At 38.8% G+C, this 16,816-nt stretch overlaps 1 protein-coding gene across 1 annotated transcript in view; it reads right to left on the reverse strand.

Annotated features, from left to right (window-relative positions):
• Positions 1–2,283: 2,283 nt before the first annotated feature.
• The window catches only part of tspan14 (tetraspanin 14), an 81,560-nt gene continuing 67,027 nt past the window's right edge, over positions 2,284–16,816 (reverse strand). The window contains exons 4-9 of the mRNA XM_003224091.4: positions 15,980–16,126; positions 14,613–14,783; positions 11,430–11,555; positions 10,914–10,958; positions 9,027–9,146; positions 2,284–5,044 (exon numbers count right to left, since the gene is read on the reverse strand). Of these exons, the coding sequence (XP_003224139.1) occupies positions 4,973–5,044; positions 9,027–9,146; positions 10,914–10,958; positions 11,430–11,555; positions 14,613–14,783; positions 15,980–16,126 (681 nt within the window). The 3' untranslated portion in view covers positions 2,284–4,972. The remainder of the gene's footprint in view (positions 5,045–9,026; positions 9,147–10,913; positions 10,959–11,429; positions 11,556–14,612; positions 14,784–15,979; positions 16,127–16,816) is intronic.

Below are 16,816 nucleotides of genomic sequence, written 5' to 3' on the forward strand. Positions count from 1 at the left end.
CCCATCGGAGCGGTACCTATCGATCTACTCACATTTGCACGTTTTCAAACTGCTAGGTTGGCAGAAGCTGGAGCAAACAGCGGGACCTCACTCCACTCCCCGGATTCGAACCGCCGACCTTTCGATTAGCAAGTTCAGCAGCTCAGTGGTTTAACCCGCTGCACCACCAGGGTGACCTCCTTACTACATTGTCAAAATATTTAAAAATATAAAATATAAAATGTGAATTTGTTCATTTTTCCTTTTGGGACACTGTGTGTTGGCAACACTATTTTTATCGTGTCAGAAGCATATTGAGAACACGTTTCAAGTTGCTTCTGGTGTTCTCACACCAGAAGCAACTTGAAACGTGTTCTCAATATGCCGTCTGCAAAGATTTTGCCCAGGGGACACCCGGATGTGTTACCATCCTGTTGGGAGGCGTCTCTCATGTCTCTGCATGGGAAGCTAGTGCTGACAGACGGGAACTCACCCCGTCTCGCAGATTCAAACTGCCAACCTTCAGGTCAGCAGTTCAGCCGGCACAGCAACACTGGTTAGGGCTAATGGGGAGCTGTACTGTAATAATTCTCAGCCATGATTGAGACTCCACTTAAACACTGGCTCAATAGGTGGGGCACTGGAAGGCTAAATGGACACTGAAATTTGAAAGAGAGCAAATAAAATTCCACATGCAAATGACCATGCAATGGCATAAAGGTGAACTTCCCAGTTCATGTTCCCTTTCCCCAGTACCAGACAAAAGGAAAGAGCTTATCACTGTCATGTTACTGACCAAAGACCCTAAGAAAAGGGGTGTGTCTTAGTACTACTTATATTCTTGAGATTGTATTCAGTGAAAACTATCACATAATACTTTACTGAATAGCCTAATAATATTTAAATGTGTGGCAAGGCACACTACTGGGTTTTAAGTAGACCTACCTACAGTATGTATTCTCAAAGCCCATTGTCCTTCTATCTGCATGGATAACTAAATCATCCATGGCTGCTAACCATGTTAGCTGAGGCTTATGTAACAAGAAATTCTGGAATATCTGGCACAAACACTGCTTAAAAAAAAACAGAACAAGTGTGCCTCTGTATTTGATGGCAATGGGGGTGATAACTCTTCCTCTACAATCAGATATTTTCATAGTCCATGCTACTGGACAAGATCATCAAAGAATGGCACTCAGTGTATATACTCGTGTAGAAATCAATCATATGTTAAGGTACATAGCTCACATTAACTCGTAGATAAGTCGACTCAGGTTTGGGGGTTGATTTTTTGACTAAAATTTCTAGATTTATACATAAGTATGTCCATTTCCTTGATTTTGTACAATTCCCATGTCTTACGACGGAGCTGTTCAGGTAAACCTTCCTGAAGATTGTATATCCGGATGTGCCTTTAAGCAAGAATGAAAGCCAACTCCTATGGGGAAAAAACTTTGAGTAGCACTGGCAATACTTGATGTTTAATAGGTGAGGAACTTGCTTGCTGTCTTTAACCCCAATAAGGTAGTTACTGCAAATGCTGCTTCACAATGTTGAGACATAGAAATAGCCACAGGATGAGTTTTGAGTATTAGCATTTACCAGCCTTCTTCCTCCCTAACCTTCAAATCACACAGATTACTTATAAAAGGCTAGAGCTAGAGAGGGTTTGCTGATGTGAGGTTATTACCAGGGGCAAAGTGAAGGTGTCCTCCACAAGTAAATAAATCAGTAACAAGAAAATCCTTGGTTTTCTAAAAGGAGAATCAGCAGGAAGTAATTTTTCTGACTGCTCCTCAGGGAGAAAAGAGCAAACACATAGCAGAGAGCCTTATCACCTCTCCCGAGGATGAGTTGCGATTATCTGAGCTGAAAGAAATTATACATATGTGGAGAGAGATCTTGCAAGTAGACAAGGTGGTGAACTTAAGACTCAGATTCAGAGACTCCATACAAACCAAAAAGTGAAATGACAGAAATAAGGTGGCAGAGAAAACGAATAAGACATATAATCCCATAGGTATCAGCATGCAGCCATACATGCTGATACCTATGGGATTATACATCTTACTTACCTCACCTAAAAATACATGCTTCTCATCAGGAAAAGGTTCTCAACATATTCGGCACATCATACAAATAAGACACCAACACGAGACACACTTGTCCATTTCTACCGTGTTCAGACAGGAGGTCAGTCCTCAGGCAGAAGGTTTCTGTTTTGTCTCCATTCTTGGACAAAACACTTAGGAAACACACAGAAGTTGCTCATACCATTTAAAAAATTAATATTGCAGGAATGGCTTGTCTTTAAATTTAAAAAATTCAATGCAGGCTCAATTTTCATCGGTCCATAAACAAAGGCTTATAAATTCTGGAAGTAACTTTAGTTTTCAAAAATAGTTTTCTATAAAACAAGATAGCATAACATTTCTGGCAGAGAAATGCTGTCTTTTAAACAAGAGAAGCACACATACATATTTTTTTTGTTCTTACTGCTTGTTCTATTTACAAAAAGATACAAAAGTATACAAATACAAACTTTTAAATGTGTATTTAGACAGTAGGAAAGCCCAAAGTCCCTGAAAAAAAAAGCAATATGAAAAACAGTGACACCATAGCCAGAGTTAAGCACATTTAGAAACCCATTACATTTAAGAGATTCAAAGTGCTTTCACTGCAGTGCAATCCTGTGTCTCTACTCAGAAGTAAATTACATTGTGGGGTTGTTGTATGTTTTTCGGGCTGTATGGCCATGTTCCAGAAGTATTCTCTCCTGATGTTTCGCCCACATCTATGCAGGTATCCTCAGAGGTTGTGAATACCACTGAACTTTTACATGGCCCCCTTAACTTTCATATATGTGGGGGGACTTTAGCATATACAGAACAGACAAATTTCCTTTGTGAGGCTTAAAGCTGGAGGAGTCAATAAGCAAGAAGTACCTGCCTCTCCTTTCCTTTTTGGCGGGATCCTCCAAACCCTTTGCCAGCAAATTTGCTCGTTGATACTGAATTCTAGCGACATCCTTATTGCCCAAAACAGCAATTTGCCTTTAAAGTAAGGAAGGCTTTGTGGAACTGTGATAAGGTTTGTAAACAAGAGCTCCTTTGTTGGGTTGTTGTATGTCTTTCGGGCTGTGTGGCCATGTTCAAGAAGTATTCTCTCCTGACGTTTCGCCCACATCTATGGCAGGCATCCTCAGAGGTTGTGAGGTATGGATAAACTAAGTAAGGAAAGGAAAGAATATATATCTGTGTAGAGTCCAGGGTGTGGCAAGAGTCCTTTGTCACTGGGAGCCAGCATTAATGTTTCAGTTAATCACCCTAATTAGCATTGGAAATGTTTTGTCTCTTGCCTGGGGGCATCCTTTGTTCAGTCAAGCCCTCAAAGTGTTGGTTCCCATCTACTGTTTTGATTTTGGAGTTTTTTGTAATACTGGGAGCCAGATTTTGTTCATTTTCATGGTTTCTTCCTTTCTGTTGAAATTGTCCACATGCTTGTGGATTTCAATGGCTTCTCTGTGTAGTCTGACATGATAGTTGTTGGAATGGTCCAGCATTTTTGTGTTCTCAAATAATATCCTGTGTCCAGGCTGGTTCATCAAATGCTCTGCTATGGCTGATTTCTCTGGTTGAATTAGTCTGCAGTGCCTTTCATGTTCTTTGACTCTTGTTTGGGCGCTGCATTTGGTGGTCCCTATGTGCTCCTTTGTGCTTGTATTAAAGGAGAAATTGCCATATTTTGCCACCAAGGGGCAGGGGTCACTACTTTCTTGTTGGTACTAATACAATCTGGTAATATGTGGCAACACAGTGGAGTACTGCACTCAGTAGAGCCAGAGGAGCTTAATAGCTCCTCAATCCCCAAAAGCTGTCCGTCCCAAGTTTAAAAGCTTCTTAAATTGGTTCAGATACTATCATGAAAACGAGAGAACAGGAATGGAAATGGAATTCTGGAAATTTCTGATACACTTCCATAGAACTATCAAAACAAGCAACTTATCAGTCCAGCAGATAAATGGTTTTATAAGTATTATATCAAACAGTATTAGAAAAATCATAAGAGAAGATTTTTTTTGTTCAAACATCTATAAATAATGCCATACCACAAATGTCTGAAAGGCAGTATAGGAGCATCCAGTCTTTGAGTTTTCCAAAAAGGTCTGTGGACCAATGCTTCTGAGTCTACACATCACTACTACTTCATAAATCCACATAGGTGAGGATTTTCAGTACAACGAATGTCCTTTTGAAAAATCTCCAGGATTCTCTTCTGATCCCTAACATCTGAAATGGATACATTAGATCTGGTCAAAATAAAAGAAGCTCGCTTTTTTCACAAAGGCGAGGGCTCCTATTAAGACTTTAGGTAACTTTAGGAGCCAGCCCCACCCTAGTTCTAACATCTGTATAAATATGGCTCTCATTTAAAAATCTCGCACAGTGAATACTTCAGTTTGCCAAGAGGCACAATATTCCCTGAACAAGTATTTCAACTATTAAAGATCTTTCACATATACCATGCCTGACCCCAGGATGTAAACATCTGGCATCGTGGGACTTTCTTCTAGGCATTGATCAACACTGGAAATGCAACAATTATAAGATATCACTACTGTAAAAGGAGAACTAAGACAGTACTTATTTTGGGGCAGAAATTTCTAGCAATGTCCACTGCTGCCCCTTTTGAATCTTCCCTCTGGATACAAAAGGCAAGAAATACATATGTTCCCTTCAAAAGATTAAAGTTATGAAACAATTCATGAGGTGGATGGAAGAGGTACAAGATTCCCTGGTTCTTGCTTCTAGCTAAGCAGTATGGTATCCAGCTACACATTGTTTTAAAAGGAAATATTATGGCTTTCAGCTCTAGATGTTTCAAGCTATTTCTAGATTTCAAGTTTCATTTCCTTTCCTCTCTTTTTTGCTGTGATGACAATGAAGAGCCATGGGATTCAGCTTATCTTCACAGTCAATCTCTGTTTTTATCTTCAGAATCGGAAGCCTGCCTTCACAGCTTCAATATCAGAAATCAGCGTCCTCGCCAGGAAAATCCCGAATATCTAGCAAAGACAAAAAGGTGCATGTGAAAAAACAAAAACAAAAGCATCCACAGATTGGGCCTCTTCCTAAAATAACAATGAAGAGATAAATTCTGCTGTCTATGCTTTTCTCTTTGAAAGCTTTTCTATAGTGCTAGGGTGATAAAGAATCAAGGTTCGTTTAGCCCTTACTTTAAAAAAATAAGATCCAAGTCTGAGTCTCCAGTGATTCAGGACCAAAGCAGCTTGTTGTGCTTAATCTGCTGAGAAACATGAACACGCATTTCAAATTGGAACACTTTTACAACTGCATTGTCAGATTCATGGGCTTAACTTTGAAAATAAGTGCTTTCCTATTTCAGCACATCCAACAAATTTACTATTCTATTTTCTCTATTCTATCTCAGAAGGCATTAGCAACTGTGTAAATCTTCAATGGGGCATGTATGTGAGAGGAAAAGGAAATATTCACTAAAGAATATGGTTCAGAGGGAGCTTTTCCATGTACTTGTTTGATTTCCCCCTTTTCCCATGCATCACATATAAGAACAACTCTCTGAACAATTTTGTTGACTCAGTGGGAAACAAAATGATATAGTCAGGATTACCAACTAGGGATGTACAATCTGTTAAAAATGGTTCAAAGGTCATTACAAAACTGGGGGGTGCTGGCGTTTCGTTTATAGTGTTTCTAATGTATAGTTAATAAAAAAATCTGTTGCTATAATGAGAGTAATACTATAATTGGGGAAACTTCAGAATCTCCTTTCTCCCACATTTTTATAGCTATTGGGGCAAAACCCTCTACAATGGTGGAACACATTTACCACTCTTAGTCCACCAATTTTCAGAACGTTTCACATATCCATGGACTTTTGGGGAATTTTCCAAGTTTTTATAAACAACTTTTTTTAATATTAAAGAAAATATGTTCCTAGTTTGAAAGTATTATTTCCTGTTTATTTGTGTAGTCCTTACTACACCATGAACTTTGTTTTTGCGCCAAAAACTTTGTTAAATGGGTGGATGACAATATTAAATTGGTGGACTGGGAAGCAAAATGTCCTATAACCTGATATCCCTCATGCAAAGACAAGGTTTTTGCAGTTTAATAAACTTTTGCCATGTGTTTATGATAGAAACAATTAGGTTCTATATCATAATTTACAACTCAGGAACAAAAACCACACTGTAGAAACAATCAAAGCACCCCTGACAGATAGCCATCCAGCCTCGGAATAAATAATAATAATAATAATAATAATAATAATAATAATAATAATAATAATAATAATAGCAATAATAAAGAAATAAAGAAAACATGTTCCTAGTTTCAAAGTGTTATTTCCTGTTTAATTGTGTAGTCCTTACTTTGAAAGTAGTTCTATTCCAGGAACTTGTTTTTATGCCAAAAGCTCTGTTAAATGGGTGGATGATGATGTTAAATTGGTGGACTGGAGACTACAGCAAAATGTGCTATAACAAGATGTTTCTCGTGCAAAGACAGTTTGCTCTTTAATAAACTTTTGCCATGTTTTTACGATAGAACCAATTAGGAAATGACATTTATAACGCAGGAACGAAAATCAAAATTTATTGGAACTCTAGTTGGCTATGGAGGGGCAAATTTTTCTGATGCTGAGCAGTGCACTGCATTCTAGGAAATGTAATTTAGGGCAGGGCCTTTTGAAATCTCTGGCATAGGGCTCCCCCCTTCCCAAACTACTGTGCTGTTCCCAGAAAACACTGTTCCCTCTGTTTCCCTCTCCTAATGGCGAGAGGCCATTAATTTACAGGAGAAAGGCAAGGTAGGCACAAAGGCAGCTATTTTGGCTTTGCTTTTTGAGCTTTGCTTCCTTGCACCGAATATGAAACTGACTTTGGGAGGCTTCCGAGATTTACAAAACTAAAACAAAAAAATATGGGGTACGTTTCAATTTCTTAATTTTTTGGTGCAGGCCACACAGGCACGTTGGATATCACGTCGTAAGTACAAATCATACGAAACTGATCCAACTTACGACGCTTTCCAATTTTTTTGCACATACCTATTACCAACCAGTTTTTATTTTATTGATTCAACCAATAAATCCTCTGTGCATGAGTGTGTGTATGCCAGACATTATTAGGAAGTCCAGACAGCCAATACAATTTGTCTGTGCTAAATTCTTCCCCGGAACTGCCAGGTGCTACCCTGGCTCCAAAAAGACATGTTTTTAGATCAGAATTTAGCAACTATGCATCTTCAAATGGTATTTGCATAGGAAGGAGGCTTCTGTCACTATCTCAGCTTTTAGGTTTGGCCAGATATGGAAAAAAAACAGCTCTGCATAGTACAAAGCAAAAGCAGGGCATGCTTTATGGGTGTTCCTTGACAAGAACGGGTCCTCCTTCTCCAACATCAGTGCTGTTTATCTGCTCAGTGTGACTTCCTTTTCTCAGTTTTCAGTAGGTGTATGTCTGATCTAAGTAATTTCATTTTTTCCTCAGGCGGGAGTGACTGTGAACACACCAGGCATTTAGAGTGATTTGTTCTGCTCACTTCTCCAAAGTAAACTGGAGGAATTAGATCAACTGAATATACACTTAGCTTCAGATTCTAAAATGAATTTGCTAGGAAAGGAGTTGTGATATGCACTCCCAACTCCCCCAATAAATACATGCTGTCCAAAGTTCATGGGATGAAGGCAACAGATAAGAGTTAGACTTTGATTCCCTAAGCAGCTGGGCAAACCTCTCTCACTCACTTGTGAATTCCTGACTAATGGGTTATGCCACTATATAAATTGTTTGGTGTCTAAATCTGATAGAATGGAAGCATATTTCAAGGGCAGGGATGGGGAGGAAGGGAACAACATACAGACTGAAAATTGCACTGTGTGTTCCAACTTTGAGAATTCAGAAATCACACATCAAATTATGCTCTAAGCACAATTCAAGGCCATTATCAGCTCAATAGCGATAGACACCACTGAAACTATGAGATAGTAGGTAGAATATGTCGCATCATCCTCAAGACCCCTTCACTATACCGAATCATAGTACAGTAGAGTCTCACTTATCCAACATAAACGGGCCGGCAGAATGTTGGATAAGCGAAAATGTTGGATAATGGGGAGGGATTAAGGAAAAGCCTATTAAAAGTCAAAATGTGTTATGATTTTACAAATTAAGCACCAAAGACATCATGTTTTACAAAAAATCGGCAGAAAAACAGTTCAAAACACAGTAACGTTATGTAGTAATTACTGTATTTATGAATTCAGCACCAAAACATTGCAATATATTGAAAACATTTGACTAAAAACATTGGCTACTAACAAATTGACTACAAATAAAGATAGAATTGCATAAAATGAACTTATAGTAGCAACATTGTCAGAAATTAAATCCATAAAAAGTTCAATCCTTGCTGCCTAGAGAAACAGCTATGGATCGGGGTGGGAGGCAAACTGCGTTGGATAATCCAGAATGTTGGATAAGCGAATGTTGGATAAGTGAGACTACTGGACTAGGATTCAGCTGCCATGCGTGGAAACTTGGGGTTTGTAGCTTGGCCAAAGGCACTACAGGAGCTTTCTGGCTGAGAATTTTAAGCTCTCCCCTAAACCACAGCTTCTTAAACATTTCCACTTGGGGCCCTTTTGGTCTGGGAAATTTTATATGAATCCAGGTATATGGGTATATAAGGTCTAAAATGAAACATTAACTAATAATAAATCATCATTTGCAAAGCCTGCTAAACAAGCTGATTTTCCTTTTTATGAAGTACTGTGGAAGAATCTTCTGGAGATTTGTGTAAATGTCTAAACAGCCACTAGGTGACATTCAGAAAAAATGAGCTGATGGAGCTAGGACCCACATTTCAAGAAGCAATGCAAATCCCTGAATTCCATTGTTTGGAGCTATGGCAAGTGAAATGGAATCAGAAAACGCTAACTGTGCAGTGTGAAAGGAAAGGACAGCTTAGAAGGAAAACTTAATATCCCATCAGGCCATTCACCTGCAATAAAGAAATTGCCACAAAGACTCCTGCCACAATGTAAATATTCCGGGGCAACCAAGCTTCCAGTGCAGGGATGCAACCTTTGGTGTAGATTCTTTCATCCCATAAAGATACCGACTGGAGAAAAAAAGAGCAGGTATTACACACATTTTTGTTAGTTGTTCAGTTTTAAGGAAAACAATTCAAACAATATAAATGGGAATCTGTTCACTAGAGACATGAAGAGCTAAGAATAGCTTAACTTCTGACTCACTTGAACAGATAACACAATTTATTTCTGAAATTTATTCTACAAGTTTTGTTACCTGGTTTTGTTCACTATAATTGAAGACACTCAGGCCTCTACTACTTAAGAGTTTCATTGTAACCACTTCTTTAGTGACTGGGCTTCAACAGACATTAGCCTCACTGGAAATTGGAGTCCAAATCATCTGAACGATCAAAAGATTGAAAACTAACCTTTAAAGCAAACTAGCATTACTTTTTACCAGCTGATAAATATCAAGTAGTACTATTGGTTTAACAGCAGCCAGTTCTTTTACTTAAAAACAAACAAACAGGTAACGCACCATCTCTCCTAATTATTAGTTTTGTAAGGTAGCCAGAGAACATTGCAGGCATGGCATTAATAAACATGGAAAAGATGAATAAGGCAAACCACAAACAGAATCTTAAAAACACTGTGGTGCTTTCTGATTCAATTTCTTTCACATATGAAGCTGTTTATCCTCAGAAATTATGGGCATTTGTTTCCTATATGATGCCCAAAATTAATCTTGTAATAAATGGATAGAGGGGGATAGAAAGCCTGCTTTTGTCTAATATTGACAGGGAGCATCCTCATTCGTTAGCAATCAAAACTACTGCCAGAAAATAAAAATCAGTGACGTGTTCCAAGTTCTAATCAGGTACATTTTCAATGGCACAATAAAGATGAAGCTAGGAGGCAATCAGGTGAGTGCTAGACACAGTGCTGGTGAAAATGGCAGTCCACGGATGAATGCCAGTTCACAAGCCATTAGTCATTGGTCAATGGATTTTCCAGAAACCAATCAACTACAGCTAATGGGTACACATATTGTGTCGTACCGGTTCCCAGTCAGTTATTCACATCAGAAAGCCTGAGAAGCAACGGGTTGGTGGGAGAGGAGATCCTCATCCACTGAAAACAATATTCATAATTTATTTGTATCCATAAAGATAAAATGTCAACAACAGACAAAACACTGGCAAACTTTAAATGTAACAATTACAGACAGTCCCCAAATTACAAATACGATAAGAACAAACCTATAGATTGTGTATGTAAGTCGGAACAGGTACATTTTTGTAGTGTAATTCCACCCAAATATATATATTATTTAGTTTAGGATAGCATATGGAAGGGCTAACACTGCTGTGGTGCTTGTTTTGTGGACTATACCCCTATTCAAAAGACTTCACCTTATTTTCTGGTGCATTGGGTTAAATCTAGCTGAATTGCTGACCTGAAGGTTGCCGGTTTGAGCTCCATACTGTCAGCTCTAGCTTGCAGGGACTCGAGACAATATTATTTTGAAACATGATTGCCTGCCACCATGAATGACTATTTAATCTTTTTTAGAAAATTCGCATTATATGAAAATGAATTTAACGGTTGAAGCTTAGTTTTGGGAAAGCTTCCTTAGGAGGAAATGAAGGAGAAAATACAGACCCACACTGTATATACTCTTTAAGGGAGGCTGATGAAAGGATGACTACTACCTTCCTAAATCCTTCTACACTGTAGATCTAGAAGAGACGCAAGAAGATTCTGCCTTCAACAGGATTTGGAAAAGCAAAACCTAGATGTAGGCTTGGAGTGGGAAAATAAAATAACAAAACAGTAACACAGAAACTACTCACCATATTTCTGACATCATAGCCACATTGTGTGTTCAAAACATTTTGCTGAAGAAGAATGACAGAAAAATTAACCATGATGAGATTTCTAGATTATATATTGTTTTCAAATACAGAATTAGAGGATGAAAAGTTTTGTAGAGAGTACAGCTGGCCCTCCATGTCCATGGATTCTGTATCCACAGATTCAACCATCCACGGTTTGAAAATATTCCAAACAAAAATTCAAAAAGCAAACCCTGATTTGGGGAGTTTATATAAAAGACACCATTTTAATGCACCATTGTGTATAATGGGACTTTAGCATCAATAGATTTGGGTATCAGTTGCGTCTCAGAATTCAACCCAGCAGAAACTGAGGCCACACTGTATTATACATTCATGATTTTAGAATGTTTTGCACTTGTTTGCTTTCCCCCTCCCTCAATCTCTCAGTATTCATGAACACTGCTCCGAATACATTTCCTTTCACAATATCCAGCATTAACATAAACCAAAGAAATACAGGAAACAACTCACTGCAGGATCTTGGATGCAACAGGAAAAGGGGACTCCACATCTCTCTCGACTTTTGCTTGAACTGCTGCAGTTGAAGTAAATATTAAGGTTCCAATCATTTGGATCCTGGGCACCACAACACTGATTCTGTAAAAGAAATAAAATCACTCCCTGCTACAATAGAAAGAGGAACGTGTGTTGTTGTTAGCCACCTTGATTCCCCTCAGGGAGAAAGGTGGGGCATAAATAAAGAAAATAATAATAATAATAATAATAATAATAATAATAATAATAATAAACCATAACTATTTCCTGAGATGGAGATCTAACAAGAGTAAATTCATATAATTCAGTTCAATTCATGTAACCTGCGTTATATGGGTCTACATTGACCATGAAATAAAGTTTCAAACTACATTGGTGCTGTTAAAAACAAAGGCTGCAAAATTATCCCAATGCCTTGTTAGATTTGATGGACCAAGATCAGAGTCAACATTTAGCCCTTCATGTGTTTCTGGACTACAACTCTTATTATTCCAACACTCACTAGGGCTGCTAAGATGTACAATCCAAAAAGAACTGTAGGGCCACCTTCGGTTAGAAAAAACATCCTGTATTAATGAGGACATAAATTCCTACTCTGTTTCTGCTTTAATCTGTTAGGCTGGTACAGCTGCATGTGGAACAAAAAGATCTACTAAAACAAAAAACAACAAGAAGTATTTTAAATAGATGTAAAACCGAAACAAAGACAACAGCTGCAACAATAGAAATCCCCCATGCATTTTAATATGAGCATCTTCAAAAAGAAAAAACAGTGTATGAGTTCCTACACAGAGTTGGTGGTGTATAATGTTCTGTCTCGTGTTGTTTCTCTGACCCGACATTTCAGGCAGTGGTAAGGAAGGGATGCTCCTGCTGCTTACTGGAGGGGAGGAGGGCGGCAGACCAGCAGATGAAGAAGCCAATGGCTTCAACTCAGCAAGAGGAAGAAACAAGGTTATAGTGGGGTGTTGTGTGGTTTCCTGGCTGTATGGCCGTGTTCTAGCAGCATTTTCTCATGACATTTTGTCATGAGAAACCACACAACATCCTAGTAATCCCAGCCATGAAAGCCTTTGAAAATACATTGAACAAGGATATACTTAAAGACGGATCGCAGCCCTCTTTTTCTTCCTCTCTTAGGCCCAGGAGGGGCCCACGACTTTTTTTTTGTGGCTGAATTACCTCCTTCTCCTCATCAATAAACAGCACTGGGGCCTGACAGTTATTGGAGGGAGTTTTGGACAGGGACTAGAGAACATTTCCAAAAAGAGACATGGGTACACACATAAATCACACTTTTGTGCCTATATATTAACAGCACAAAGCTGCCCAGTAACTTTTTAAAAAACATTCCATAAAGGCTGCTTAGGAATCTTTTGTCTTATAACTTGTTGAATGTTGTTATGTTGAATGTTTTTATGTTGAATGTTTTTTACATTGTGGAATGATATTTTAAACTGTAAGTCGCTCGGAGCACTCTGGTGGAGAGCAACTAATTAAGAAATAAAGTGAAGTGAAGTGAAACTAACTCATCATGGAAGATCTACATGCAAAAAGACTAGACATACAAAGAGATACGGCTGAAGTGACATATCTGTTGCTATACGTAACCATCATCATCATCATCATCATCATCTTTATTTATATCCTGCCCTATCTCCCTAAGGGATGGTTTCCAACAAGTAATGGCAAACATTCAAACATTATGAATAATAATAAATAATAAAATTTTATTTATATACCGCCTTAACTCCTCAGGAGGACTCAGGTCAGTTTCCAATATAAAACAAAGCATTCAATTGACCATACAACAACGTGAACATAATAAAAATAACAAAAACATAATAAAACAAGAACATACAATTCAAAACAATCCACAAAATTAAAATCCAATTCCAATATGCTCCATCAACAGATTCAATATACCAGTGACCAGAGCTTCTGAGTGGACATGGCCAACTATGACAGGCTAGGCTGGGACTAGTGCATCAGAATATCGTAGGGCCAGGTAATGGATAAGATGCAAAGCAAGGCCCTAGTTAATAGCCGGGGGGGGGGGGGGGGCTAGGGATTATTCCTGCTTGAAAACCTGCAGAAACCACCAGGTTTTCAGGTCCTTGCGGAAAGAAGACAGTGTAGGGGCTTGCCTGATCTCTCTGAGGGCGTTCCACCACTGAGAAGGCCCTCTCCCTCGTCCCCACCAACTGTGCTTGTGGCGGGAGCAAGAGGCAGATCTTAGAACCTGTGGCAGTTTGCAAGGGGAGATGCAATCATGAAGATAGGCAGGGCCCAAGCCATATGAAGGAGGGGAACCAATGTCTAAATTTCTTCTACATATAAGTAGCTGCTTGCACATGGAAAAGGCAGCAAATAAGGAAAAACTTTATCTGAACACCCTCACTTGACATGCTAGTGTGTGCAGTAAAACAAATGAACAAGAAGGAGATTGATGTATGTGTCACTGTTATTTGGAAGCAGAGACAGGAAAAGAGAGGCTCTCCGGAGTTTATTTGACTGCAACCTCCATGATCCCTAACCAATGCCTTTAATCTCAGCAAAGCTACAGCTCAACAACATTTGGAGGGCCAGATGTTCTTCATCCCTGATTTAATATATACAAGAGTGACACACTGATGTGCTCCATCACTGTCACAAACAATTTGAAATTCTCTTTTGCCTTTCATGAAAACAGTTCTTAAATAATGACAAAGAACTGAGGAGGAAAGCATTTTCTAGTTTTTTCTCTGCCCCCTTTTTCTTCTTTCCTCAACATTTTTATCTTCTAGCGATGTCTTCCTTTTTGCATCGCTGGCTGCTAGAGGAGGGGGCACAGACAGCTTTTGCCAAAAATATGAAGCACTTATTAGAAAGACTTTTTGAAAAAGGTAGAAGACTACATGACATTAGTCTGAAGGTCATTGGTTGCTGACCTCTACCTCAGGCTAAAGAGAGAGGTATACAAAACCGAAATAAGCAGGACAAAGCCCTCAACTTGATGTATGGCTGTTTTTGTCTGACCTCAGTTATGATGTCAATATTATCTCTTTACCCACGCTACTCTTACTCAGAAACAATATACAAACAGACAGAGTGCATAACTTGTTTCACAGTTTTAACAACCTCTGGGCACATCAATAAACCTTTATCAAAACAACTTACTATTTTCTGCAAGGAATCTATGAGGTTCTGCAGGTCAATGTCGTCTCGGTAAGACCTAATATTGTTCTTGAAAAATGTCTCCACTCGGTCCCTCACCCAGTCTTGGAACAGGAATGCCAGAACAGCCACCGCCAACTCCATGAGGAAAATTAGTACAATTGTGCCACAGAACTGTAAAACAGGGACAAGAAATTGCAAGCAGAAAGGTACATATGGAAAGAGAAAAAATGGTCAGATACTTTCCAACTGAATTTCAGGGGATCTGGAGATTTCCTAAGAAGGTCCCAAGGGTTCTTCAACAAGCTCAGTAGGCACAGTCAATTTTCTCTCAAAGACAGCATTTTAACCTCTTTTATACAGGAATATGAGAGCATTTGATACGTTCTCAGACAACTTTCAATTTGCATGCATTTGACTAGTTTCCTATGGGTATCATAGTAGTTTATGACATAGCCAAGTTCCTTGGTAGATGACGCAATATGGAATGGACTTCCTTATAAGTTGGAAAACCATCGAAGTATACCAACAAAACTTTTCATTATGTAACACCGGGGTGACATTCCAGATGTGGTCAAATTGCAAATCCCAGCAATCCTAGCCAGCATAGCCAATACGGAATGCTAGGAGTTGTAGGTCAACAACATCTGAAGACCCACGCAATTTCCATCCCTGATGTAGAGCTTACCAACTACAAGTCTGTCTTGGCCTAACCCAAGTCATTTTGCCAGCTGAAATAATAGCCGGAGGGTATTATAGCTGACTCAAGTATCTCCAGCTTGAAAGAGTCACCTCTCCTAGCTCAACGCTAGGGAAACCTTGAGTATGGGAAAAAAAACAAATCAATTAAAGCTCAACAGTACGGACACCCATACTCACACAAGCACACAACCCTATGGAGGGAAAATTGAATACTCTTTCACTACAGAAATCTATGAAAGGCAGTAAGACCCCATGCCATAATTCAGCAAATCTGGCAGAGGAATAAGAAAGCTAGGCAGAGAAAATGACATCTTCCAGAACTCACATTCCAGGTTGATCTGAACTGCAAGAGAAACTATATATATATATTTTTTGGGGGGGACATTCCCCCCGCCTCCAGTGTTCAAGAGCTTTTTGTCTCAGTAACTCACGGTAAGTTAGCACAGTTTTCCAGAGTCTAATTTCTGGAAAGTACAACTCATACTCCACTGAATTCAAACTGGCAATCTAATGCATTACCATATAACAAGCCCAATATCTAACAATGTGGGCATAATACTTTTGGCCTTTCATCTTTTTATTTTGCAGTCTCACAACACCATCCAACCTATCTTTCCTCAAATCAAATGTCGGATATAAAACAGACACACCACAATCCAACAACTTACAAATTTCAGAAGGCAGATGTTCTCCCGTAGGGCTCCTACACAGCCAGCAAATCCTAGAATGAACATTATCCCGCCAACAAACAAGATAAGGACCACCGGATCAAAACCATGGAGTCGTGTCATTTTGGATAAATCTGACAACACACCCTAAAAGAAAAAAAGGACAAAGAGTGAGGATCTGCTCCACTTATAAAGGTGACCCCAAATATTTCACAAACTACTCACAATCTTTAACATGTTTCCACAGAAATATGTTTGATAGACAGAATTTCCTGAGAGCATGAGTTTACTCATGTTCTCTTTAAAAATAAATGTGAATCATAATACAACTTGCTAAATTCTCATGGCTTCATATATGTGCTTGGAAAATACATGGGGATGATTGGGTGCATTCAAAAGGCAGAAAAGGGTTGAGTAAGATTCCCAGCAACACATTCAAGTCTATATATTTAAACCCCTAAAATGTAACTATCATCAACATATTTGGAAATATGCGGACCAGAGAAGTAAATTGTATGGGGAACTAGGAGAAGAATCAGCAGTAAATTGTCTTGATAAAAATCCACTGAAGATATCAATTTTGCAGTCCATCTGAGGGTCCTGTAGTCAAAATAGGCTTCCACCAGATGGCACTAATACGTCGGAGAGAGATGGTCTGCTTTTTATTTCAATTTGTCCTTATTTTGTGACAAGCTCAGGCTTTCCCAAACTAGTATCGTTCTCGTGTGACAAATCACAACTTCTTCCATCTCAGCCGGCACTGCTATGCTGGGATTTATAATCCAAAACAAAGTATCCATACAGTAGAATGTAATTAAAAACATGATTTATCTAAAT

This window comes from Anolis carolinensis, chromosome 3, assembly GCF_035594765.1.
Source record: "Anolis carolinensis isolate JA03-04 chromosome 3, rAnoCar3.1.pri, whole genome shotgun sequence".
Taxonomy (NCBI): domain Eukaryota; kingdom Metazoa; phylum Chordata; class Lepidosauria; order Squamata; family Dactyloidae; genus Anolis; species Anolis carolinensis.